Source organism: Rhea americana, unplaced genomic scaffold (assembly GCF_003343005.1).
Source record: "Rhea americana isolate MKP2758 unplaced genomic scaffold, rheAme1 scaffold_130, whole genome shotgun sequence".
NCBI lineage: Eukaryota > Metazoa > Chordata > Aves > Rheiformes > Rheidae > Rhea > Rhea americana.
In genome coordinates, this window is record NW_028185373.1 from 2,067,241 (window position 1) to 2,095,146 (window position 27,906).

General features: G+C 38.7%; 1 protein-coding gene across 1 annotated transcript in view; it reads left to right on the plus strand.

The window, feature by feature from the left end:
* Positions 1–27,906, plus strand: part of GRIK1 (glutamate ionotropic receptor kainate type subunit 1) — a 159,831-nt gene that overhangs the window by 61,891 nt on the left and 70,034 nt on the right. The window contains exons 2-3 of the mRNA XM_085297841.1: positions 18,804–18,971; positions 21,242–21,499. Of these exons, the coding sequence (XP_085153967.1) occupies positions 18,804–18,971; positions 21,242–21,499 (426 nt within the window). The remainder of the gene's footprint in view (positions 1–18,803; positions 18,972–21,241; positions 21,500–27,906) is intronic.

The following is a 27,906-nucleotide window of genomic DNA, read 5'->3' on the forward strand; positions in this document are numbered from 1 at the left end:
TTTTGCTCTCAGTGAAATTTGAAATGCAGCAGGTTCACTTCCCTCCTTGTAAATCAAAACAAGCACACTGACCTCCTATGCTGCACTTCTTCCTTCTTCAACACAGACTTATAAAAGAGCCATGCAATTCCAGTGCAGCAGTGTGTCCTTGTAAAGTTCCCACCCCACAAAAATTAGTGTTTACAGTCAACTGATGAGGAAAGCTAATGAATTCACAGGCCACTTGCATTTCTTTTGATTCATAGTTAATACTATAAAACTACAGGCTGCAGTTTAGCTATCTAAAGCAATGTAATGTTCCAAAGATTATATTTTCTTCAGTAAAATTTAAAGTCAAAAGTATATCTCAGGAAATACTCCATACTTTGAGAAAAGGAAAGGTAAATGTCGTAATCATTATGGAGGGAAGAAAAATCAAAACTAAGGTTTACCAGACATCCCTAGACTGAGAATGATGGAACTGCCCAGGCAACAAATGCAAACTATTTTAATTCTTCCCCTTAAAAATGCTTAGTGTTTACTTTCTTCATGTAATTATTTAGCTAATTTCTATTTAATGCTGTTTTAAATTAGAGGCTTTCTGTAAGGGCTTTACTGAGTACTCAGTCTATATTTTCAATCTACTTCAGCCAGACATACCTGCACTGCTTTTAAGAAAATGAAATATGCCCAGAAGACGTATAATTAGTTTCAAGTCAGTAGAAGAGACATCTTAGTTCTGTGTCCAGTAATTTCGGTAGCATTTATTGGTATGTGGACACAGACTCCACTGAGGGCTCCAGGGTGAGGAMGTCCTAGGGGAAAATGTAGTTCTCTGAAATGGGCTAATGCTAGTCCTGCAAACTACCTGTAGATTGTTTATGTGATGTCCAGGGCTTAAGCTAGCCTACTTCCTCCCTTCCCGAGGAAAAATTGTGCTTTGAGTGTGTTTCCAGGCTAAAAAAGGGTGACAGTCTTCTCTTTATGGACTGGGCATTAGAAGAAGCCGACTCGCCGGCACAGTGTTCCAGGCTTTATGCTCATTATTTGGTTGAGGTCACATAGGGCAGCAGCTTGARCTTCTTTGCCGCACAGGCCTCCAGTGCCATCACCATCCCATAAGCYCTACCAGGTCCTTCGAATACAAGCAGGCAACAACCGGGGTTTTTTAATACGCATTTAAGGAACTGTCAGCACGCRTATGCATCTGCGCTCGCTCCTGTTAAGACATCTGGGGAGCCAGCACTGTGGAGTCCGGGAAGACTAACCCGCACCCTCCTAGTGCTCCTAGAAACCAAACCAGAATAGCCAAATACCTGACAAATCTGAAGAGTCTCAGCTATCCAGCTTTGAAGCAATAATGAAATAACCATTGCTTCACTTGCCCTCAGTCTTTTCGAAGCCAGCTGGCACTGTGCTACGGGAAATTACACGTCCACTTTGATTATTTACTCTCCTCTGCACTCTGCATTCTCCACCCTCTCCCTGGATTTAGCAATCATTGCTGTTAGTAAGGGCCAGGGCTCAGCAGACCGGTGAGTGCTGAGGGGCTGATCCGCAGGCCAGAAAAGTCAGTGGAAGGCCTTAGCATTTTGGATCAAAATGACATTTTCCTGCCCAGCCAACTTCAATGCAAACTATGCACTCGGCTTCCGTGTCATTCCAGCAAGAAATGTGCATTAACACCCACAGATGCTAATTCACAGTGTTTAGGGAGTTGTCAAGATGGGGGAATAATCTCACAGTACGCAGGGAAGGCTGATGGCAGATGCATGCCTTGGATTAAGTTTTAATTGCCACCAAGTTTGATGGTGGTACTCTTGGATCCACAGGTTCCTAGAATCAGCAATTCACTGATGATCAATGATATGGACAGAAAAAGGAAGACTTTAAAAGCTTTTTAAAGGGTTGGATGGTGAATTCTTGCTAACTTTAATGGGTAGTAGACAGCTAAAACCTGTTTCCAAGGGAAAGAGATGGGGAGACCTTAAAAATTTCAGCTCTTGTACTTAAAAAAAAAATCAAATCAGAGAATGACAAGAATTCGCCAATTTTGTTTTCACATCTGATTTTAAAACGATGGATAACTGTGCTAGAAACTGGTTAAACAATATGTATGGAAAGAGAAAACTGTGGCAGAAGCCCACAGTTTAGATTCTGCAAGAGATAAATGAAATGTACTCTGAGGATGATCCTTAGCTGAACACAAGCTGCAGGGTAAAATGTAAGCTTCAATCAACTCTTGCAAATAATTTGAGCCCAATGCCATAAGTGCCTTAAATTAAATCCCTCTCAACAGGAGCCAATCTAAATCATTAAACATATGTCACGCAGAGAGCTATAATCACTAGAAGTGTCGTCTACACAGCATTTAATTTACATAGAAAATGTATTGCAGTTGTTAATTTGACCATTTTTCAATGTTCAATATCTCACAGAAAACATACATAGTTAGGAGAACTCTTGTTTTGTCACCAAATGAAAACCGCTTGCACACATAATTCTGTTACCCAGTTTGTTGTGGCATATATTACTGCAAAAGAAGGTTTCCTTCCACATATGAGTATCCAGCCTCTTGTTCGAGATCTCCAACATGATTTATTACTGCCTTCAACATTTCTGGAAGTCTGATGCCAGAGGGATCATCGGAAAATCTACACCTATTTTCCACCACACACACGCAGCAGAATTTCATCTCCTTACCTCACATCTGAGCCCTTCAACTTATACGTGCCTCTGGCATATCTTTCAGAAAGGCACCCAGCGTTGGTTTGAATAAATGACAACCTGTCAAGGAATAGCGTTCTGGCTCACAGTTTTAAAACTGTCTTCATTTTTTAAAATCATATAGCACCCTGTTAAGCGTCACATCCTCAAAAAAACCCTCCCTGTGCCGATGTGATTCATGTCATGTGGAACTTCCACTAATCTGTGGGCACCCAGGTCTTTGGAGGCTTGCCCCTGGTGGCACTCGCACAGTCAGCGTTCCAGCTTTGAATGCTCGGGAAAAGACTACCTAGAAACTTTTCCATGATTGCTACGCTTTCTGCGCCAAACGCATCTTTAAAGCCACAATCCACAAGCCTGGTTCACTCGTTATCTCTAGTGTATATTGGAAGGGGCTCTTCTGGTATAGTGCGTAGAGCTGGTCAGAGAAGCCTTGGTGATACTGAGATCAGAATTGTGCCCAGTAGGCACTGGTGTTTTATAGGCATAAAATAACTAACCAAAGCACAAAGGAAAGTGAGGATATGTCAACACAGTAAAACAAAGCAACCTGTTTGCCATATCTGCACACTCAGCAGACGCTTAAATAGCAGGCTTTTGCCACGTTTTCAAATACATTTCTTGAGTTGTTGAAACTAATTTGATACTAAGCAAATGTGCATGTGAGGTTAAATTGTATTCATTGAACAAAAATGCACCGAATAGAGGGGAACACTTGCACCCCCATCAGTGGGACAAGGATCACGTACTCTGAGAGAAATAGTCTGTTACTCCCTACAGGTCCCCACACGCATCTGTTTATATGATAATCTGCAACAGCAAGGGTGCCTCACTGCAGAAGGCATTTTTAGTAGGCCACTGTGTTACTTGAGCTCTGCCATGGTTTACAGCTCTCTCAGAATGCCACCTTAAGTGAAATTGGGTACCTGATTACTTTAGTCCAATATTTTATTTACAGCTGCAGCTCATGCTTAACAAAAGAAAAAGGTGAAGTCATTCAGGTAGTTCTTCTATTTCCCTAGTTTCAACAGCTGCAAAACACAATAGTGTCAGCAACCTGAAATAATCTGAATTCTATTGTTATGATAATCCACCCTGAAGTTTTTGAATGTGTCTACATGAGGAGCTCAATTCAAACTTGGTTTGAGTTTGAGGGAAAGATTAGCACTAATGTCAGTTTGAAACAGACTTAATGTATAGCTTCCGCAAAAGGTAAAGCCCCTTTTGAATCTAGAAAACGCGAAGAAAATTCAAAATAATGGAAATATGTAGGAAGTTTTGCATGCAGAAAGGAAAAATGAGTCACTTCTGAGGAAAATAAATCTATTCTCTCCTGAGCTTAAGTTTTAATTTTATTTTGAAGCTCAAATTTTGTCCTCTGATTGATGGCATTACACTGAAATTATAGCTATGTAATGGGTTTCAAGCCGTACTTTATTCACTATAATAATTATAAGTAATTACAGTGCCTTCTATTAGAAGGGTTATTTTATGGACACTTAATTGAAATTTCTGACAAAAAAGGTATGAGTCAAAAAAAACTACATTACAGGTATACCTACTAGCCTCAGGTTTTATATTTTGATTATTTGAAGAATGATTTAATTTTTCAGATATTCATTTTTCTGAAGCCCAGAGTTGTTGCATACAAATTTTCAATGAATAGTTGTTTTCTTTCTTTTACTTTTCTTAATCATGTAATTTGACACTGCAGTTTTAATGTAACTAATCCACTTATCTGAATGTTTAGCCATGAGAAGATCCTGTGCATGCTATAGCCTGGGTGGCAGTATCTAATGCCCTACCATGTCCAAAAATTTTTTTCTTGTAAAATTGCGTCTTGATCCATAGCTCAGAAAAGTCAATGGAAAGAGTTGGGCTTTAGTTGTATTGATTGTCTATAATAACTATGACTAGATCAGAAAAAAAAAAGAAAAGAATCATGTAGAAAGAGAATATTGGGTGGAATAGATCTAAGTTTAAAAATGCTTTTTTTAGTGCAGCACAGTTGTGAGTGGGCATTGCATGAACATACTCACTGCATGTGAATAACAAGTCTTTTCAAGAATGAAATTTTTGTGCAAATACTATATCTCTGTGCAGGAAACTGATAAATGGTCAATGCACATCTCACATCTTAATGTTATGTCAGCCAAATTACTGCTACTCAAATCTTTTCTAATCAAAGGAGAGAAGACCTAGGCTTTGTGGCAAAAATTTGAGGACTGTCATGTACAATCATATTACAGTAATTTCATTTGCAACCAAATAAGAATTAGGATATATTTTCAGTTTTCACTTAATACTCACTGGTGAACAGGCATGTGTGCAGATTTGAGGGGCTTTGTTTTTAACAATTTTAGGAGTCTTTCACAGATCCTATTCAAACAAACTACATCTGTTGCATGTAGCCCTTAGAAAATAAAAACAAAAAATGCTATGTGCAAAGCACTCTGGAGAAGAAACAAAGAAAAATAGATAGTCTTTTCATCTCAGACTTGCTCTGGTTTCATCAGCCACGAAATCTCAGCTCTGGAACACCTTAATCTGAGAATGATTGCTAGTAAAATAGACATTTCTTATGCATGCACCAAGTACAAATGTTAAACATTTGATATTTGGGTGTTATCTGGTTATAATGTTCCTGGCTCAGGCATCCTGAAATTTGCCTGCACAGCAGGAAGGTGGCTTACCTAACAGACACTGCTTTAACATCTTTTGAGAATGACTTCAGAAGAAGCCCATGAAGCCACTGAATCATGTAAAAATGAAATGAAAAGTGTGAGGATAACATGGAAAGTTCCCCTAAAGTAAGAATTTTCTGAACTAAGGCTCTCACATCCCCTTTAATTTAGAACCCGTTATGCACAGGAATTTCAGCACCGTATGCTTCTCCATCAGGTGGTTTAATACTGCTGGAATTTCTTGGTTTCCTCTGTGCATTCTAAGTATTTTTAAATCACTCTTGCAAGAATATGGGTTTTTGATGAATATATGTTCTTGTGTAAAAAAAAAAGCAATATTCCCAGAAAACAGTGCTCCTATAGTTGTTAGGAGTTCCAGTTTGGGTTTCATTCCAAATTTCTATTAAAGTTATGTAATTTAATAGTTCATGTGAAGTTGTAATTAGATGTAGGTGCACTAAGTTTACACTTGTTATGTTAGCATTCTAAAATGAAGATGTGAATAAAATATTTTTTAGACACAAATGGCTCTCAATCAATTGAGGAACAGAAATATCTCAGACTGATAATTACCAAGAAAGCTTTAAATTGGAGGCACCTCAAATAAGTGTCTTTTCAAGAGCCAACTGTCATTATTATCAAGAAATATTGCAACTCAAAGCACAGGTGCTACTTAAACATTACTTGTAAGAGTGAATCAGTTGCAAAATCTGCAACCCCCATCCTTAAATGAATAATCTGAGATGCACCTACTTAGACATTATACTTTCCAAGATTCAAAATATATCCTGCTGTTTCTCTTCAGAGCACCTGCTATGCTGATGCTACAACATAAATAATATCTTATTTAGAAAAATGTTAGCTCAGTTTGTGCATATTCATGTTTGATGCTCGAGTATTTAAGAATGAACCTGCATTAATGTTAATTGGAGGAACACAATAATACACCAGGATGGAAAATAACGTATTTCTATAGGGTTTAAAGAATAATAGATAAGCCCTGAGAAAAACCTGCTGAATTCAACTTGCTTGCCTCTCACAACTGTGGGAGCATTTCACTGAAGCCCCCATTCCAGCTGCTGTGCTTGGAAGCTCAGGTAAACCAACTGATTGTGTGGGAAACCTGGTGCCATTTGTTTTTAGGTCCTTCCTCTCTAAGAATAAAAGACGAAGGAAGGGAATTATTTAATAAAAATAAACTCAATCATTTGCTTTCTTTTTTTAAAAAATTGTTCTATTTCTAAACCTAAGCTTTATACTTTCTTAATTAAGGACCTGTTTTTTCATTCTTCTGGACTCTAAGGTCTGGTATGTGATGTTAGCAATGGCAAGCATCTCGTGACAATTTTTGTAATTCTCTGACGTGGTCTGTGTGGCTTGTGGCTCTCTTACCTGTATTCTGTCACTCTTTCCAGAAGTCTGCATGTCCTCCTGTTGCATTGCAACAGACTCAGTTGTGCAAAAGAGCAGCAGAAGAGGCCTGGGAAAACTCTTCTGCTTGGCTAGCAGCAGCATGAATGTGCTCCGTTGGCAGGGAGGCTGTGCAGGGCAGAGGTTCATTGGGTTTTGTTGTCAGAGGAGCTCAGTGGTTCTTCTGCAGAATAATCTTTTCGTAATAGGCATGTTACATAATTCCCCTGTAAGCCAAGACAAGCTCAGCAAGCAGTATGTCAAGCTGGCTGTGTTTTATTAACGCATGTCTTCTGGGTTCTGAGCATCTACCTTTATCTAATAGCTATAAAACATAGCTGATGCTYCCCTTTGCTGCGATGTTACAAGAAATGCCACCATTTCAGTCTCATCAGAGGGAAGCACACTTGGCTCAACTATCTCTCTAAGTAATGGCCTTATTTAAAAGTTTATTGGGCCAAACCCARTTTKCAGTTAAACAAAGCTGAGCAGAACTGAGGARAAAGAGGGTAGCCAGCCTGGGCTGTGCTTTGTGATGGTGCAAGTGAGAGAAAGCACTGKGGAAGGATGAGGAGTGGGGAACAGTGGCTTTGCTATGCTGATCCCTCASCTCTATATTCTGCTATGGATCTTCAAGCAGCAGAGGTCTGGTCAAAGTAYGAAGGTGCCAAAAAGTCCCCAAATATTCTCTCTGGTGTACTTTAGAAATGGAATCAGGAAGATTTCTGATTCAGTTGGTAGATGCTAACAATACAGCACATGATTCCTAAGGCAGAAGAAAGTCAGGGGAAGACCATGGAGGTCCTGGGCTCAAGCTGGTCAGGAAAATTTTTGTTACGGTTTTCACAGAAATTGATCCATTCCATTGAAATTACATTGGCAATGGCTTCTGGGGTGTAGGCTGGCATCTCCCAATAAAGCCAGAGAGAGGAGGCATATATCTCAGTCCTAGCCCTTGCTTTATTGGCTGCCATAGGCTACAGAAGTCTCTTGTATTGTCTTACTGAAGAAAAAAAAAAAGTATGAGATGTCTCATTTTCCCTGGATAAAGGCACCAGAACCTGAAATGGGTTTCTTGTTTTCTGACTAGTCCTGTTCCACTGACTCTGCACTTACCGTCCTGTGCCAGTGGGCCCAGTGGGCTCCACCTGTGCCCCAGGACTTCTGTATGGTTCATGAAGAAAGCCCTAGATGTGCTCCAGTCACCATGGGAGAAGGAACGGGTGCTGACTATCACAGGTGATGTCCACTCAATTTTAGCTGAATTATTTTAAGTCTTTTTCAGAGCAAGGGGCCAGCTTCAAACTCAAACAAGTCTACTCTAATTGACTGTTACATATTAGAAAGAAAGCAAAATAAAAAATCACTATTACTTGATCGAAGTGTAGGACTGCAAAAGCTTTTTTTTTGTAGTCTTTGTCTCTTTAATGCCTAAAGTCTTGATCCACTGCATATTATTTTTCTACATGCTCGAAAACATAAAGTGTCCATAATAATCTCCAAATGGAGATGGATCCTGTAGCCTGCTGCCTGTTGGCTTCTTGGCATCCCCCAGCCTTGTCAAATATTTCCAGATCAGTAGGTAGCATTGCCACTAAGGGAAATGTTATAGCTGGACTTCAGGTGGAAAAAAGCAATCAGGTAAAGTTAGAGTCTAAAACTTCCATCCCTACCAACTCTAACCTGCCTCCCCTACCACACACACACATTTTTTTCTGGAAAGGGTGTGTGTTTGGATAGTCTATGATCTGAGTTTATCCATGCTTTTTTGGGATAAGCTCAGATTTCCTCAGCTTTAATAAAGACCTTATGTTTCTAAGCATCTTACAGATAATAGTGTTTAATGGACATTCATATAAAAAGTATTTTTAAAGTATTTYATATGTATAAGCACAAAAATGATGTTTACTGAATAATAAACATTTCAAAATATGTCCTAGGATTTTGAAATGTCTTTCTATTTTTGTCTATCAGTATGAGAAAAATGCCAGTCCTGAAGTAGTTTCATTTTATGTGCAAACTTACGGTTTCTTTATAGCCAGTCTACCTCCTCAAAGCTCAGGACTGCTCTCCAGCTAGAGTAACCTCCTCAGGGCTTCAGTCAGATAAAAACATACATCTTTCTATGGGTCATCTGCTGTCAGAGTGCAGAAAAAAGAACTGAAATGGCTGCATATACTGTATTGATTGCTACCTTCAGGAAAGTGCAAGATCTTGTAGCAACTGAAATGGAATGTGGTAAAATACTTTTCGCACACATATACTTCCTATTTTATGAAGGCACCTCCATAAAAGCAGAAGGTAAAAAAACACAAATTCAAATTTCCTTGCTAATTTTTTTGATAGTATCTTTATTGCTCTATTTGGAGCAGTTACTTCAAAGTTTCCTCAAAAGTAAAGTGCAATTACTCTGCTTTGGCAACAATTCCTATCATATTTTTCAAGCGTTCTGCACTTTTTGAGAAGGATCCAACTAAAATCAATATAAAACTTCCAGTACTATCCACAGTTCAAGGCCATTAGTCTTTTAGCATTCATTCAAATGGCTTTTCTACTGTTATTCTCATCTGCTTTTTATTTCCGAGCAATTCTTTTTACCTTTTCTTTATTCTTTAAACATTTCTTCTGTACTTCTCTCTCGTCTATACTTTCATGATGCCTTTTCATCCCTTTTCATACTCATGAGTATCTTGTTGTCTAGCATATGATYAACAATTAATATGACAAGTTATCTGGATGTTACAAAGTGTCTCAGACAGATACGTAGGAAAAAAATATCTGTGAACTAGTGCTCCGAAAGATTTAAAGAGATGTCAGAAAGTAAGTTTCTCTTCCACYGAAACTGTTTTACATTGTTAAGACCTGGTGGGAGAAATGCTCAGCCATGAGAGAATTTAATCAAAACCTATTGAAATTATGTCTTTCTTTCTGTAAAGTCTTATTTCTTCTGAACAAAATGATGAGGAAAAAGATTAACAGCCTACTACTTTGTTGCAGTGAGCTTTTAAAAAAAGGGARGACAACACTGCTCATGTTCATGTAGGGTCTTGGAAAGTTTTTGCCCGATGGTGATATTACTAAGCAGGAGAATTCTCCTTGCAGGGACTGAGCATCAAGCAGATCGATTCATATCAGTCATATCAGCTACAGTCAACTGCTACAGTCCGTGGTTCACAAACACARTGATCAAGATTATCTCATTAATTAACTGAATGAGCTTTATTACTTTATATTTCTAGCCATCATTATGAGCATTTTGCTAGTGCTCATGCTAAGGAAAAATGTTCACCTGAAGCATCGTATAACCGCCACAGGAGACTTTGAACTGCCACAGTCTTGTCCTGTGTTTGCAAAGCAGTTACCCGCTCTTCTGCAATGAGTGCATCTAATGATAAAAACTATTCTATTTCTGTGGGGTTGCTGGGGAGCTTTGGAAAAAAAAGCAACTCAAAACATAGCATTAATCATGATTAAAATGTGGTTCTGTTGCAGGTGGAGGCTTGATTTGCCATACACTTTAACAGCATTCCAGATGTGCTCAGCAAAGCAGGCCAGACTATAAATACGTGCTGTGGGAAAGCAGGATGCCATAACTCTGTATATGCTCCTTTAGCCTGGTGCCCTTTCAAGGTGAACTGCTCCTGGTAAAAATGTCCCACATACATAAACTCTGTGAGCACAGTCTCTACAAGTCTCACCTGCCTAACTCTAACCTCCAAGAAGAGGTCAGGATAGAAGAGAAATAATTCTTAGTCCTTTCCACTTGCTGCATGGCCAAAAAAGCATCAGATGACATCTAATATTGCGTATGTAACTGGGTAATTAGAATAAATTTTCTCCATGTCCTATTTTCCTCTCTCTTGGAAATTAATGCTACAATACATAGATAGTGAGTTCCAAGTAATTATGGCTATRTGCAAGGAAGAATACCAAACAATGTTAAAATAATATTTGTATTTTCCTGCAATTTTAGTGCCTCCTGGCTAGCCACTGCATCAAGCGTAGGACAATCTGTTTTTACTTCCCCCCTCCAATGCAGAGTTTGCACTTCTAAAATAATCCTTTAATGTCAGGTTAGCACTGACATTGTGTTTCAAGAGATACATAAATCAGGTCAACCAATCTTTTCCCTGAAAAAAAAAGAAAGAAAAAGAAAAGTTCATTATTTAGAAATTCTATAGCATGAATCATTTCAATAGAGCCTTTGGGAAATACCTCCAAACTCGCAAGCTGAACTCAAATAGATCCCATTGGGAAAGGCAGATCTTTGTGTCTTAATAAGCCTGAGTTTATATATACATACTGACATACACATTTTTATCTCTCTGCTTTCCAAAGGAGAAAAGCGTAGCAGTACCTGGCTAATGTACTGATATTAAAAAAAAAAAAAGGAAAAAAAACGTCCTTGACTCTAATAGAGGATATTTTGGATGGAGAATTGTTCTATTATTTTTTTCTAAGATTCTTTCCCTCTTTTTTACTCCTCATCTCAATGCTTAATTAGCTCTTGTTTGCTCTGAGTTACATATTCAGACCTAGTGTAAGTGGTTGCAGCTCTTCTGCAGTCAAAGAACTTGCACCTGTCTGCATTAGAGCTGAAACTCAAAGGTGATTTCTATCAAGGTTTCACCATTTTATAATTAAATGCTAACCATGTTGCATGAAAATAACATAAAGACCAAGTCCCTGTGAGAGTTCAGTCTAAACTGAGTAAGTTTTGAATAAGACTGCAAAGCCTGCCAGACCTTAGGCCCCATCTTTTTAAAACTGGTAGCAAGGCCACTATGTAACTAGCAGAGTACTATCAGGTCCTGAACACATACCCAGGGGTGGATTTCAGCTCTAAAGTTTTGAACCTAGGACCTTAAATTTATCAAATATTCACTGACTCCATTAAAAACAAATCTCATTCTCTTAAAAAAAAAAGAAAAACAAAATCTTTGCTGAATTTGACAGTTGAGTTCTAGCCCCTTCAATATTTCTTTGTCAGCTTTCAGGTCTTGAACATGCCCCAGGTTTGAGTTTTCTAGTTCTGCTGCCCAATCTTGGAAAGGAAAGTTCAACTGTCACCCCTGCCCCCCAAAACCCAGCCCTTCTCCAAACTTGCTCTTTGGTAGCAWTTTTTTTTACCCTGGAGAAGTATGTGATCTACAAAGACAGCAGAGCAAATACATGCAATGATGTGGATGAGAGAGGCAGGTAAACCAGATGAGCAATAGAGCATGATATTCACCTTCCTGTGCCCACTGTTTCCTCTTTTTATTTTAGATTGGATTGCTGAAAGAAATGAGGGTGGGGTGGAGAAAGGGTATGGGCTTAGAGTTTTGTTTGAAATGCATCCGAAAAGGAAGAGCCCACAAAAGGCTGATGATTTAGAGAGGGAAAATGTTCCAGATCGAGAATCTGGCWTAAACCTATGAGTAGGCAATAAGATGGCATTGACATTTGGCAGAATATTGCAATGAGGAAGAAAATTAAAGGCATGCTGGACAGGAACCAAGTGGAGCAAGTCCATGAATGTAAAGATGACAAATGCTGAAGTAAGGACAGGGGCTTGAAAACGGGCGGGAACAGGCTAAAGCAGAGAGCAGTGTATGGAAGACTTCCAAAGCAGCCTTTGAACAGATTGAAGAGGTGCCATCAGAATGATGGCAGAAAAGTCACTCAAGCTCTCAGTTTCACTGTCTGTAAAATGAGAATGATAATAGCTGCCTAACTCAGAGGTCCCTGYTGTAAGCCTAAATTCACTCATGCAAAGAATGCTAATATGTTTAGTTTATATTCTGTGAGCCAAATGCAAAACCCATGCMTTTAATTCCATTAAAACCTAAGGGAATAAGCCCACTTCAGTGCAGATTTGTAAATGTAAAATGCAATTATGGTATGTTATAGAATTGTGATTGTAAATGATTCTTCCTGAGAAACTTTTCTTTTTATCCATGCACATAACAAAGGAGGTTTTAAGCCATGTATAAATTAGAGATAATAGCCAATTTCTGGACTAACCTCACACAGTCAGTACGCTAACTTTAAAAAGAAAGATGCGGTTACACTGTCTGCTCACTGTAAGTCTCTGAGTAATAATTCATTTGATTATTTTTCCTGCAAGATCAGTGTTCAGACTTAGCTCCATAATGAGCACATTTGCACTGCTCTCTGTCAGACTCCTTGGGGCACAAGAGACTCTGTCCCCTGGTATGAGGCAAGGATGGAAAAATATGCTTGAGGGTAGTGGGGGGTCCACTAACAAGTGCTTTCACTCCCAGCAGCACTCTCTTAAAAGTAACTCTGTAAGTGGACCTTATCTGCAGAAAAATTCTTCGTAGACTGTTTTACCGTCCTTGTTTATCTTCTGACAAGCAGCTCTGCTCCTACCACTCTCCCAGCCTGTACAGCCTCAGAGGTTTACCTGGCCATATAGGCAGCAAAGAGGTGTGAGTCCATATCCATACAAGCAGGGAACAAGGGCAAATAGTATGTTAATTTGGCTTTATGGATCTCCTACATTAACTTGGAACGAGCAACAGCTTCTCTTTCAGGAAGCCAAAGGCACATAGCTGCATAGTCATTAGGATTTTAAATCCCATTTCTCTTCAGTGACTGACAGGTGAGTTTTTAATGATGTCTCATGGACCTCATAGCATTCAGATGGTGCTGTGGAAAGGGAGGGGGGGCTTCTCAAAGCATAAATTCCTACAGGAGACAGACGTTTAGATGTTTCTGGAAATCCTACTAGCAGACTGCCTGCATATYGTAGCTCTGGAAGTCTTTTGAAAACCATCAGTGGCTCAAACCTTCAGTACTGRGGTGATGACTTTCAAGAGGCCATGTGCTTTTATGTCCCTAGTGGAGTATTCAGCATATCRTTCTGTACAGGAAACATCTCTCCAAGTAGACAGGATGGTGCAAGTCTCATGTTCAGACTACACAACTAGGATATTACTTGAGCAAGACAAAAAACCCTGAACAACCACTAGGTAGAAATATATCTTTATCTTTCACTGGAAAGAGCTTTAAGACACAAAAAATCCATTTAGCACTAGTAAAAAGAAAGATATCTGCGCCCTTATAAGGAAAATCTTAGTTGTAAATCTTAACTATATTTTCCCTCTACTATTCTTCTTAAGACATTTTAATATTTCTTACATTTTTAGTGCATATCAGCATTTTTCAAAATTTCAAATAGCATTCTTTTGAACGGCATAATCTAAAAAATATATGTARGGAATATACAGCATTTTTTAAGTTCTCCTATTTCTCACTTTAATTTCTGTCATAATGTCAAAATACTTAGTTTTAGTATTAATACTCCTTCTGCTGGAGTAATGCACATATATGAATAGCTGAGCTATTGTCTTTGAGTTGCTGAAACTATTAGCTTCAGGGAAAAGGTGGTACACCAAGGGTCGAAATCATGCAGGCAAATGACTTCCCTACACTGCCAGCATGTTCCACTGGTCAAAAAGTAGAAAGAATTACATTAATGATAAAGAATGATAAAGAATATTAGTAAACATTTTCTGGAGAAATAGCTCAATAGCTGCTATCACKGCAGACTCCTTGATGAGCAATCCGGTGCCAGTTGCTCCAAGGTATAAGGATGGACGTATGCCTGCCACAGAGCTTCCTCACACAGCAACTGAGTGAGCTGGAGAAAAATTTAACAAATTTAATTGGGAAATCTGAAGTTCATCCACYAAGCTGATGAACACAGGAATGTCCCAGAGCAAGGTCTGAATCYGAAAGAAACCTGCTTTTTGGCATGTCTGTGCTTGTTATTGAGGAAGTGAGGAAAATCTGTCTGTAAATGGGATATGGTTTTTAAAAACATTTTAGGAGCTAGTATTTGACTTTGAAAGCACCAGAGCAATACCACTGGCAGAAAACTGACTTCCCTTACCTAGTCACAAGGTGAAGGTAAAAAAAACATCTTTAGGTGGGAACAGCCAGCAGCTCTGCTCTGTGCTTTCGATGCATGCCTRACACAGGTGCTGGGAGCTGTTCCTTCATATCTACCCAAGCAATTCTACTTATCTCTTCTAGAAGAATATGCTAGATCCTGTGTATCATGGTTAGTGAGGGATATTTTGCACTGAGAAAACCTGACCAAAAAGCCCAGGGAGACAGGTCGATAATCGCCATCAGAAAGGTCAACAATTTTTAGATGTTGTTGTTGATGACTGGTTTTAAAGTTGGGATGGAGAATTTGTCCAATAACAGTCTTTTGAGCTCTGCAWATGTCTTGAAACAAGATGCTAAGACCCATTGAGGGGTATGGAAATTGATTCAGCCATGACCTTTTCTGATACTCTCCACATCTTCCATGGCCTCTTTAAATGAAAACGTTTGAGTGCTCGGAAGGACTGGAGCTGCTTTTTCAGGTGTGCCTGCTGAGGTGTGCTTTTATGTTCTTGACATTTTACTTACTGTAGGGCTTTTTTCTTCAAAGGATGAACAGGGCTGGTGCCTTGTCGTATTTTCAGTCTGACCAGCGTTCCTTGCTCCTCTCTGAAGAGCTGTCACTCATGTGGCTCAGATCTCACTTCTGTCAGAGCAGTATTAGCCAAGTAGTTGTTTTCCTCTTACTTTCCACGGCTAAATTAAAAGGAGGGACATATACCAACTTTTTTCCTTAGCCTCCCAGGCATCACTTTACACCGTGAAAGCTGAAGGTGAAAGGTTTCCTCATATATGTGCACTGAAGCAGGATTATCTGTCAAATGAATGTGAACGCTGGATTCCCCCAGTAACGTGGGAGCATGTGGCCGATGAGCTAGCATCATCTAACGTGAGGCTGGTGTTGGCACTTTCTGCAGCCTGAGAATGACAGGGCACACAGAAAAAGAGCGCAGTCAAGGCTGGTGGAGCAGCCTCTGGGATAGGTCAGCCATGGCTACTGTGGAGTATATGCTACCTGGGATGCAAAACTAGGAAGGAAGAGAGAGAAAAGGGGGAAAAGGATAGCTCAAAAATTTAATTTTGCCCCACGTACATGCTTCTATCAGCCTACCCTGAACACCACTGATTGCTTTCATGTTTAGCAATAATAGCCTTGTTCCAGGAACATTTTTTGTATCTGAAGTTAACATTGATTTTTTTTTTAATCTTCCCTTGTAGAATCCTTTGGATAATTTGTTTTTAAAATGTTGTACAGTAATTACCTTCTTTAAATGAATCATCTGACAAACTAGCTCTTCATCAAACTTGTTGCTTAATTTGCTGTTTCTCTTTTAACTTGGACCTTACAATAAATTCTAAGCTTGACTGTAAGCCATCAGTAGAACATGGGAAAAGGGAAACTATTTACTAAGTTGCTAGATTTCATTAAGTACACGTAGATGAAAACGTAATAGCTCAGAACAGCCTGATTTTTTTTTCTGATGCTTTATTTGTGARGTTAAAGTGATATAGATTTATAAACAAGTTCAAATCATTTTACACACATAAGTTCCAAGGCAAAAACCAAGTTCAAATATGTAGCAAATCAAACTTTTCACAATGCAACTATCCCAGCTTCACTTACAGTAAAGAGCAATTCCTCCATAAACTGTCTAGTGGGCTTTCTTCATGAGCAGCATGTCACCACTCCTTGTGCTTATTCTAGGGTTTAAGTAGGAGAATATACAGTCAAATGAACATTTCTGAGACCTCTGAAGAATGACTTAAGTAGTCTCTTAACTGTTCACCAGCCTTGGGCTGGAGGAGCACTAGCTTTTAGAGACACTAAATGATGCTCTCCTTAGCTTCTCCAGCTAGCTGAACTACACTTCACATATAAAATTGAGGACCTCTTGACCACCTGTCCTGTTCTGACACAGACCTATCCAGGGTATCTCACCAGCAAATTAAAGCATGTGGCATGTAATCAAAGTTATTTTTAAGGGCTTCATCACTATGCTAACGTATACAAAAAAAATCTAGAAAATATATCGAAATGTACCAAAGTATCAATTAGACAGCTGAATTTCAGAGAGAGCTATCAGAATACATTTGAAGTGTACAAGATGTAGGGAACCAAACAAAATACAGCAGCTGTATCTTGCTGGCCCAAGACCAAGCTGGTCTTATGGCTCACTGAAAATACTTGTCTTCCTCAGATGAATGGAGGGAAGGCAAATTTTATTTAACCAAAAGAGAGATAAACTCATTGGTATCATTGTCTTGAAGAATTTTAGGATCTGAATGAACTATGTAACTAAAATGCAAGTCTAAAGTACATACAGTTAATGAACAAATTGCTTAAGTCATGATAAGGTATTGTTATACATGGATTTGAGAGCTAATCTAGTGCAGCATACTCAAGAGCAGCTAGAGAAGTAGATTACACTACCAGCTTGGGTTTGATGGCTTCCAGTATTTTCACTGCTGAGTTAAAATTCAAAACAGGTTTTAATTCCACTGTGTTTCCATTTCCTGATTGTCAGCTAATGACTGCACTGTTCCTATATTGGTGACATCAAAATTGCAAGAGATTGCAGCACATTAGTTGAATACATTTTGATACTCAGAAAATATAAAGCGATATATAGGGCTTGAATTTCACATGGGAAAATGCAAAAATATGTAACTGAGAAATCCAAAGTATTCTCTAGTGACTTGCACTAAATGAGTAAATTATACTTGCAAAATCAAGTACTGAAGCTGGAGATTGCTGTTTAAAGGAGCTTTTCTTTTTTTCTTTTTTTTTTTCCAAATTAGCTGTGTTTGTTATGCATTCATCAAATCCCATTGCTTCTAGACAGTCTGAATGTGTTGTTGGCATAATAAAGTCCCTAGAGGCTAGAGGGAGTAGACATCCCAGTGTAAGTGGGACAACCTGTTGACTTGAAACACAGCCACCTTCCCCATCTCAAAATATATGCCAAAGCATTTCATAATGATTCCAAAATTAAAATTGGTTCTTTACACATCCTCTTTCGGAAAACTTGCTTCCAGGTTAAAGAAAAGCTCAGAGCTTTCATCATCTGTTTAGAAAGGAGTAAGAAGCATGTGCAATTTCAGTTTAAAAGATAAAAAATAAGCTCTGGCAAGTTCAGCAGAACTCAGAGAAAAGAGCAGTCGCCATTGAAACTGCACATAGCTGTACACATCCAGCCTTCRGCACAAAACGGGTTGGGACACTGTGTTGTTCACACAGATCAAAGCAGACAGTGAAGGAAGAGTTTAGAGACATGGTAGCAAGTTGAGAGCAGTTGCGCCCAGACGCAGCACTATCCTCGAACGGAGACTTTTAAACCAGTGCCATGATGGTACTGGTAGACACTGGAGACACCCCTTGACACAGCACAGAGATGAAATATTCTGTGGAAGCAGTGAATTGGCTCAGCTATGTTCTGTATCACCAAGTCCAGCTGTTTGGGATTCAAATTCATTCAGCAATGAGCTTTGAAAAATGAAAAATGTTCACCTGTCCCTTGGCAAACAGAGAAATGGCCAAGAGCATTGTCCAGGTTTTAAATAAAAGACAAAGTTCTCCTAAGACAAAGCCCTTGAATGGAAACTCTCAGYTCCTTTCCACTCTAAAGCTATCAGAAATCAAGCTGCTAAGTCACTTCTGAATGTGGAATGTGTACTGCCAAGATTTGTAGAAACACTTCAGAAAACATCTCCAACACATCCAACTTTCTTCTCCAAATATAAATTGAATTGGGGCGAGGAGAACAAGAGCAATGAATATCACTACTTTTCTTACTTGAAAGCTCAGTAAAAGTTTTCACAAGCATTTAAACTTCTTACTTTAAAAATTTAATGCTGAATAATAAGCATGCATCATCTCACAGATGTTTGTCTAACCAGCATTCATAATATTGAGTTAACCTACAGTGACATTGCAGATAAAAACTAATGATCCAATATGCTTTTGCATTAGTGCTTTTAACAACAATTTTAAGTGTTTTCCTTTATGAACACTCAGTTTATTATTACTCATAATATATTTTTTCTCTTTTTATGTACAGTGATGAAGAGGTGAATAGTATTTCTCATTTATCTTTGTTTCAACAGGAGGGATATTTGAAACTGTGGAAAATGAACCCGTTAATGTTGAAGAATTGGCTTTCAAGTTTGCAGTCACCAACATTAATAGAAACAGAACACTGATGCCTAATACCACATTAACCTATGACATCCAGAGAATTAACCTTTTTGATAGTTTTGAAGCCTCGAGAAGAGGTAATTATCTCAATTACTGTTTCAGTAACATACATGTTCTATACTGCTTCTTCCCAGCCTCGTCTCCTGCTTTTGTTCTGATTGTAACATGTATGTATATAAATGGTAACCTGAAACTTACCTTTCAAAGTTATTTGAACTAAGAACCAAGTTGGACCTGGACTTGTCATCTAGTTTCTCATAAAACACCTACGTCCTGTCTGCATGCTAAGAGCCCCAGATGGAAGGTGGCAAATCCAACTGATTTTTCTTTCCAAAAAATATATTTGCCACCTGGAATTCTGAGGAAAATGATCACTAACTAACAGGGAGCACGGTGGGATGTCACAACCCATAATTAGCACAGATATCCATTATTCATAACAAATGATTTCTCTTGTACTTCAAAGCACAGAGGCCAATAGTGTCTCTGTCCTGAAATATTAACACTTCAGAAGGTTAGAGACAGAACTACAATTACTCTGTTATAAATAAGTGTAAGAATTGGAGTGGACAAGATTGGAATGTTTGCCTGTTCTTTTATATTCCCAGAGGGAAAATTATGGTCCAATTTACTTGCATCTGGTTTACTTGCAGATCAAAAAAAGGGGGAGGGAGGGGAAAGAAATTCACAACTATCCTTAAAGTACGGTGTATTTCTTCACCTCCGGAGGTGAACTTGAAGTTTACTAACATTTTATATATAGCAGTCTAGTTCCTGGGATTATGGGGTGTGCACATAATCTGACAYAGACAAGTCTGGGAAAAGACTCATAAGTCTCTACAACATTGCACRTGTGCTTTGCAGTTCATTATATTATCCATTACTCTAAACGGTGCAAGATATGCTTGCTATAAGGCAAATGAAGGTTGGAAAATAAACATGCTTCACATCATGAATTCTGCTACAACACTGGTGAGCTGCTGCCTTCCAAATATCGAAGTTACTAAATTTTCCTTGTAGCAATTAAGTTTCTTACTAAAGACCGGGAAAAAAAAGGAGGATGGTTTCAAACAGCAACAATAGATTTTAATTATATTTACTGCATTGTTCTTCAAATATCAAATATATGCTGGAATTATATGATATAAAAAGTCATATATGMTGGATTTATAATCCATATAATCCAGACTGAGACAAGATTTTAGATTTCTGTGATCCTTTAAGAAGGCTTCTGAATTAAACCTTGAAATCCTGTGCATTTTATGCTATCTGTAAAACACACRTTTTAGGCTGACAACAGAAAATAATTGATTTTTGTCACATTTTATTACTTTCACAAAGCTAAATACTAATTTTAAAAAGTTCAGTTTATTGTAAAGCTTGCATACTTAGTATTTCAGCCAATTACAATAATTTCAAGACTTCCCACAAGGAGCTATGTCACAAAGAGTACAGCATCGCAACTCAGTGCCAGGCTTTATCCCAGTCCATAAAGACCCTATTAGAAACATTTGAAGTAGATTTTACTAATGTGCAAAAGTAATTAATATTACTTTGTCTTAGGTCAGTGAGCCTGAGAAGACATGGGAGAGAAAAACAAATTAAATGTAACCTAAAGGAGGGGTTCTTTTGCTAGAAGTATTAACTACAATGGCTAGAGTATAGGTATAAGGAGAAAGAAACCTTAGGCCAACATGCATAACAGTTTTTTGATAATAGATACTAACATCTGACTGATTTGGAAAGGTATTAAAATACTAGTGTATGTTGGTTCTTCATTTCTCCATGTTTTATTGAGGGCTTTAGGTTTTACCCCTTTTTTTGTAAACACAGACTATGAAGTACCATGAATCACAGTGCCCTTTACTGTCTGTAATACTCCAATAGCCTGAAATTAAAGCAACTCACATTGGTAACAGTTTGCCAGTCATGAAGGGAACCTTTTTACCATCTATTGCGACTCCTTGAACATATTCCCTGACATTCTGCCATGAAACTTAATTCATGTGACATCCCTTTGGCAAGCCTGTAGTCAGGAAGCTCCTGGTTTCTCCAGAATAATGCCACTCTGAGAAAGGCAATTTAGGAAGAATTAGTGTGATTTGAGGGTAATGAGCAGAATTTTTTTTTTTTTTTTTTTTTGGCAAGGTAGTTCTTAGATATAATGCTAACCAGTAAAACCATTTTCAGAAACCATTTTTAAAAGTCTTTAGGTAGGTTTAGGAGCAACTTGGTTACCTGTTTCACTTTGAAATGGTGGGGATGGATGGAGAATAAATACATTTATTTGGTAAACACAGAGAGGTTACCTGCTTTTCCAGACTAACAACGTCTCTCTCTTCCCCAGCCTGTGATCAGCTTGCTCTTGGTGTAGCTGCCCTGTTTGGACCATCCCACAGCTCCTCGGTCAGTGCAGTGCAGTCCATTTGCAATGCACTTGAAGTCCCCCATATACAGACCCGATGGAAGCACCCTACAGTGGATAACAAAGACGCATTTTATATCAACCTCTATCCAGACTATGCAGCCATCAGCAGAGCAGTTTTGGATCTTGTACTATATTACAAGTGGAAAATAGTAACAGTAGTATATGAAGACAGCACAGGTATGTAGTAATGGCGTGTTGCAAGTCRTGTACTTTTATTTGTGAATATGTACATATAAATTCTATGAAAGATAGTGCATATGATAGCTCAGCTTGGCATACTTTCTGCAGTTTTCCCTAAGATACAGAAGAAAAAGATCTCTTAAGGTGCAGATATCCTTCTAAACCTCTGCCTTTTGAAAAGCTGCTCATTTCATCACAACTTTAGGAGGCACCAGGATGTAGCACCTGAATTCTTGGTATTGAATGACATTATGCTTCCTTTCTGTGGAGCCAATGACATATCTTTGAACTGATAAACATTTTAAGGTGGAACTGATTATGGATTCCTTTTCGTAGCAAGTGGCTGATCTTAAAAAAAAACACATTCACAAAATGAAAGTTCAAACCACAGCATTTTCATTKTAGAGACGATCTTGTTCCTTGAAACTGTCAGAGTCAGCCCAGTTGTCAGTCAGATACTTGAAGGCTGAGTCTGAAAGCTGCATTTCCTGTGGATGTTTCCAACCTGGGACTCTTAAAGGTTATTCATTCTTTGTGACAGAAACCTCCTCATGGGGTACACTATAATCATAGCTGTCCAGTGACATAGCTGGATGATCAACATCAGTAAGAAACCCTTTCTATTCACAGAACAAAAAATTGTGAAAAAMAAACTCATTCCTGGAAGAAAATGGTTTCAAAGCATAGGAGAGACTGGGACTTTTTTTTTTAAACACATTGAGATTGAGGAAGACTGATGTTATAAGGCGACCCAAGCTACCATTGCATATTTTCACCTGCCTAGGCTTTACTACCCTTGTAGTTGATACCATATATTGTACCAACAACCATAATATTTCAGCCAGTGCCATTTCCCTCACTGAARTGGAAAAGGATTGTTTCTGAGAAAAATATTAGCCATTCCAGTCTTTCATAGAATGGCATTTCTAAACTGTTCTCAGAAGCAGTCCTGCCTGGTAGGATTAAATACCAAAATTTATTGTAAGCATGATTGCTGAGACCATAATCTCTCCAACAGCGAAGACTCAGCTATGGATTAAGCATCCATAATCTGTCTTTGCAAGAAAAGGTTTGCATACAAACAATCCATTTAAAGCTCAGAGAGATCTGTAGCTCTCCCTTCAAAGCACAGGAAACTCTAAGCAAGGCTGATCGTCTAATTTTTTTACAGAGCACAAAGTTAATTTAAGGGCGCACTCTAAGCAGCAGAAAAGATTTTCTTGGAAATCCTGTTGTTCATTAGCAGTCCTTGGTGCAAAGTAAGCACTGTGCCATCAGCCCAGCTCTGAGACTTGCATTGCGCTTTGTCTTCCCATTGCCCACAGAAAGAGAGTGCCTGTCACAGCTYTACAGGTGTGCAGGTAACATTTGAATCGATCCTTTGATATTGGCACAAAACAATGCCCGATGAGCCATCAAAGCATCCATCTAAGCCTTTAAAGAGGGTATGTAAAACAAAGCATGTTTAATAAAAGTCATGTTGTAAAACAATGTCTGAAAGACAGGATTCTACTAAAAAAATCAATCTCAGTTCTAAGACGAAAATGTTATTTTTATTTCTGCACTGTTGAGAGCACAAAAGAAGCACAGTTCTCATCTTGGATCCCAGAGGCAGCTCTTGGTGCCAATATTCTGTTCATCTTGGACTAACAGAATATACCAGAGGGCTGGAGGTAGAAGAAAAAGAGCAAGTCAGATTGGGTTAACTGCAGCAATCTTCTTGCATTTTCATTAAAGTGTCTAGCTCAGCAGGATTTCTGTTGTACTGCTACAGAAAAGTACAACTTTCTGTACAAAAAGTACAGAAAGTAAAACTTTCTGTTGGGTTATACCTCATCCCAAAATACATCTGCGGATTACACAAGTAGAAATCTTTTTCGTGTTAGCAAYGTATTATCAAATTAGCATTCAGAAACACTAAGTGCTGTGAACTTATTCAGTTACAAAATGATTGATATTAGAGAGACTTCATTTGTAGAGATGTTTAAAATGTAAATTAATAATCAAGCATCTTATTAAATTGGYATATGGAGAGCAAACAGGTCAAGTTTGATCAATATAAGCAGTTTYTGGATTTTGTGTTAGGGTGAGACCATTAATCTCTGAGTCTTCTTTTTATTTCTCGTCTCTCATACTTGAAGTTGTWACATTGCAAGAAGAAAAAAAGACCACGTTTAACTATTTTTTTCCTTAGTGACTAATTTAGTATTAAGAGCAACTTCATTTTTAAACGAACAATGAACTCTTAGCTGTAACCGACAACTTCCAGTGACCCCTGCCTAARTTATCCAGGTTGAGGGTTAATCCTGCCCCAGAGGCAGGGACTGCTTTGGAGATTAAATATGAAAATACAGCTTTCATCCTTCATGTGACAGCACTGCTCCAAGCTTGTACACCATCCTTGTCAGCTCCAGCACAGAGGCTGCTTACTGTGCTTGTTTGCCAGGCTGAGACTCCCAGCACCACTGTAGCTATGGTCTTCACTGCTACATGGACACATCTACAAACAGAAATGCGGTTGCAACACTGGACTTGGCAATATTAAAAAAATCAGATCTTTCGAGTGAGTTCAAGTTTCCAAATGATCCAAACCACTTGCACCTAGCCTCCTTATCTTGTTCAGTATTTACTATCCTGTCAGTTTTTGTAATCCAAACATTTTTCAGCCACAGCTTTTTTCCAGTCAATGATTTTAGAGTGAATAAAGGGCCAAGAGCACTACAAACGTCTGAATGGCCTAGTCAGGATGGACCAGCCTTCATAGCTGTTTCATAAGGCTTTCTCACTGACATCTGTTTTCTGAGGTCTGACAAATTATTATTTTACAGTACCACATGAGCAGGTCATATGATACATGAAGATGGACACCTTTTGGGGGAAAGTTTTTTATGCCCAAGGAATTACTTGTGTCAACTGAATTTGTAACACCAAACATACATAATCTTCCCTTGACAGTTCAAAATATCCCTTAACTGTAGTCAGAAGTTTTCATTCTTCAGCATTTTACCACCATGTCAGCTGTGTCACTTCATTCAGCACTGCCCCTGGAGTAAGGTATTCCACATCCTCTCACATACCCTTTTTAATATTGACAAAACATTACCACTTTTTTGCTCTTAGAAAATTTAAATCTGTTTTAAATCTTTTGCAGTTTATTCAAATTTCCAATATGTATCACTTTAATCTTTGAGTGATAGTRATCTACTCAGTGGTCTCTAACAGGACTTTTGATGATAAGCAAATTTTATCTGAGCAAATTGAGAAAACCTGCAAGCTATAGATAGTGCYTAAAACTTTCCCCAATTAAATGTAGAACAAAAAGCACGTACTCTTCCTGCATCAAATACAGAAATGTTAGCAGGTTCCATCTTTTATGCATCACATTAAATAACTTCACTAACTCTTGCCAGTGGACCTATATCACTTCTAGAGGTTGTGTTGTCTTCCTGAAATACATTAGCAAGTTCCTTCATGTTTTCCTGAGCTGTGCCAATCAGATTTTTACCCTCTTGACCCTTAGCCACCTATATAAATAAGAATAATAAAACACACTATAGCCTCTACTTTTGTTTCTAAATGCTTTCTTTACTGTGCCATGGAAAGAYAGACTTTCAGCCAAAGTCATCTTTCTTGACTGTGCATTAATAGCTTTCTGGCTACAGAATAAATCTTTTTTTAAAGATCTCACAGATTTCTCTCTCTGAATTTCTCATCTCTCTCATTATTACTTATAGCTTCCAAACACTAAGGAAAAATAAAACTCCTAAATATATTCATTTTTGTGCTGGAGACTGTCCTCGTTTTTTCTATATTGAGCATAATCCATGTTCTGCTCAGAGCCCCCATGCCAGGATCAACCTTCATTCTGTGGAATAATTCCTCTATAAATTTCTTCACAGTGTTCAAAAAGAGTGAATTTATAACAAGCATAATACCTCTATTTATGACAAAAAGTCATTTCCTGTAGTTTTAAAGACAAGCTAGTGCAAGGCTTTGCTATGCCTTGCAATAGTCCATATGACATATCCAGCGAGCATCTCCCAGACTTAGGTATCATAAACTACGCTTTATCTTTCCACATGCTAGAACTGGATACACATCCTGTTCTTTGGTTCAGTTTAGTAACTTGTGATAGATCCCTTCCAATATCTCACTTTTGCACTTCGTCATTTGGCACACTGATCTGTAACAGACACTTTGTCTCAGTTACCAACGACTCAAAAGCAATGACGTTGCCTYCATGCAGGTTTGGTGCTGCCTCTCATCTACTCCATCCTCCCTGAATTCAATAACTTTAACTTAGCTGATTCTAAGAAGGGCAACTACAGCAAATTCCTCATCTTCTGAAAGAAACTCTGACTTCTCTCACTTGGTAGCTAGTTCTCCTAGCATTTGTTTAATGATCAGAGGAACCTAATCTTTTCTTCATATCAATTCAATTTGTTCACATTGTGCAGAATTTGAATTCTTACTGAACTAGCTTTCTTATAAGAGACATCTAACTTTGCTAATGCTAGCCTAGTTTTCTAATRAAAAGGAGCATTTTCCCCAGTAGCAATAGAACTATTCTTTTCAATTTTTAAACTTGATTGAATTAACTATGCTTAAAAAAAAAGAAAGTTAAATGGAGGATGAGGGAAAAACCTCCTGCCCACACACACTACCACACTTACCACTAATGTGTATKGTAATATGTTTGTTGGAAGATTGTGTCTATGCTATCTACATATGAATTCCTAAATACAGTATACATAATGTGTAGTCATTCTAGATATTATGAAGTAATATGAAATATTCAAAGACTTTCCCATATTTAAACACTTTACTCATGTCAAAACAAATCATTTCTCTTGCTCAAACCACTAAAAGGCAAGCTGGTGATAAAAATGCAACCTCAAATTTTGCTAAATCACTTGAAATTAGAGACAAGAAGAAACTTTCTTGATATCACAGAAAATTCTCAATTCTGTTTCCAAAGGAAAAGTGTTTAGCTGTCTGAATAAATGACAGCAGAATACAAAGAGTAGGGCAAGAAAGTTAGTGTTATAAGTGTGGTTTCCATCCTTAAAGATTTTGCTTAAGAATCCTAAACCAAGWTTTTCCTATCAGTAGGACAGGCTAAAGCTCTCTCCAGGCCCCCTCAAAAGACCCTGCAGCCTCCACAGTGTCCACCTGCCTGGACTGAAAAGCGGTATTTTTCTCACTCAAGTTTCAGCACGGCCCTGCAAAGCTCCTCTTCCTGCTCCACTCTTCCCACAATGTGAGTCCCTTTGCTAAGAGCGGGCCATGCCTGGGCTCTGCTCTCCCCAGCCCCAACCAAGCTGCCACTTCCCAACATCCTGGGAAGCCTGCGGTGCCTCCTGTCCACCCAGCCCAGCTCGAGGTGGTCCCACAGCACGAGCAAGGCGTGACAGCTGCAAGTGCTGTGCTTGCCCAGACCTCTTCCCCSCAGGTGGGTGGACCAAACGCTTGGCATTTTTTCAATGAAGATGAGTATCAGATTGAAATTGGGAGGTATCATGTCCAAGGGGTTGTTGAGCAGGATGAAGAGGAAGAGGAGGACACTGATGGTTCTTTCCCCATGTTATTGATTCTGCTGGCAGCAAGTTGGCTGAGGGTTTTGCCTAATCTTCAAAGAAAAAAAAAATGAAGCTCCTTTCACACCTAAATATTTCTCTGATTTCTTCAGAACATTATAGCCAGACTTTGCCTTCATTGGACATGGCAGTAGGTAGGATGTGATAGGAAAGGTAGGGCCCAAATCTCAAGAGACTGCAGTAGATGTTTTAAAATACACAGTATTTTCCTTCCCCAAGAAGAAGCAGGGGAGGAGGAGACCTTTTTCTCACTRAATCTTGTTTCTGATCCTACAGTCCACCAACACCTGCAGTTAACTATTTGCTGCAGGAAAGAGAAACCACAGTAATCAGTCTGAGGCTGTGGATGAGGTATTCCCTACATGCTGGACTCTTTCCCTCCTCTAATCCCAGTTTTTCCTCTTAGAGTCACTGCTCGGTATAGTGGTGGAAGCATTGTGGTGCACAGCTGAACACCTGGATGCGTGAGACAGCCAAGTCACCCTTTTACAGACAGACTGCATAAACTTTCCCACTCGTTAGTCAGCATTGGGAGCAAGTGCCCCATGCTCATAATAATAACGAGCTGGAATTGTTACGTATTTACACAGGCTGGCTTCCAGCCAGGCTTCTTTCGCAACGTGTGCGCAATTTACATTTGAATACTCGTAATGCTTCATATTCTATATCGACCGTTGAAACTTAAAAACCAGCAAAGAACGGACCTGGCATTGCATGCAGAGAGAAAAATTATTTTTTTCAAAACCCATTGCCAGTGCTTGAGTGAAAGCCAACAGTCCGCAACATAGCAATCACCCGCTATCCTCA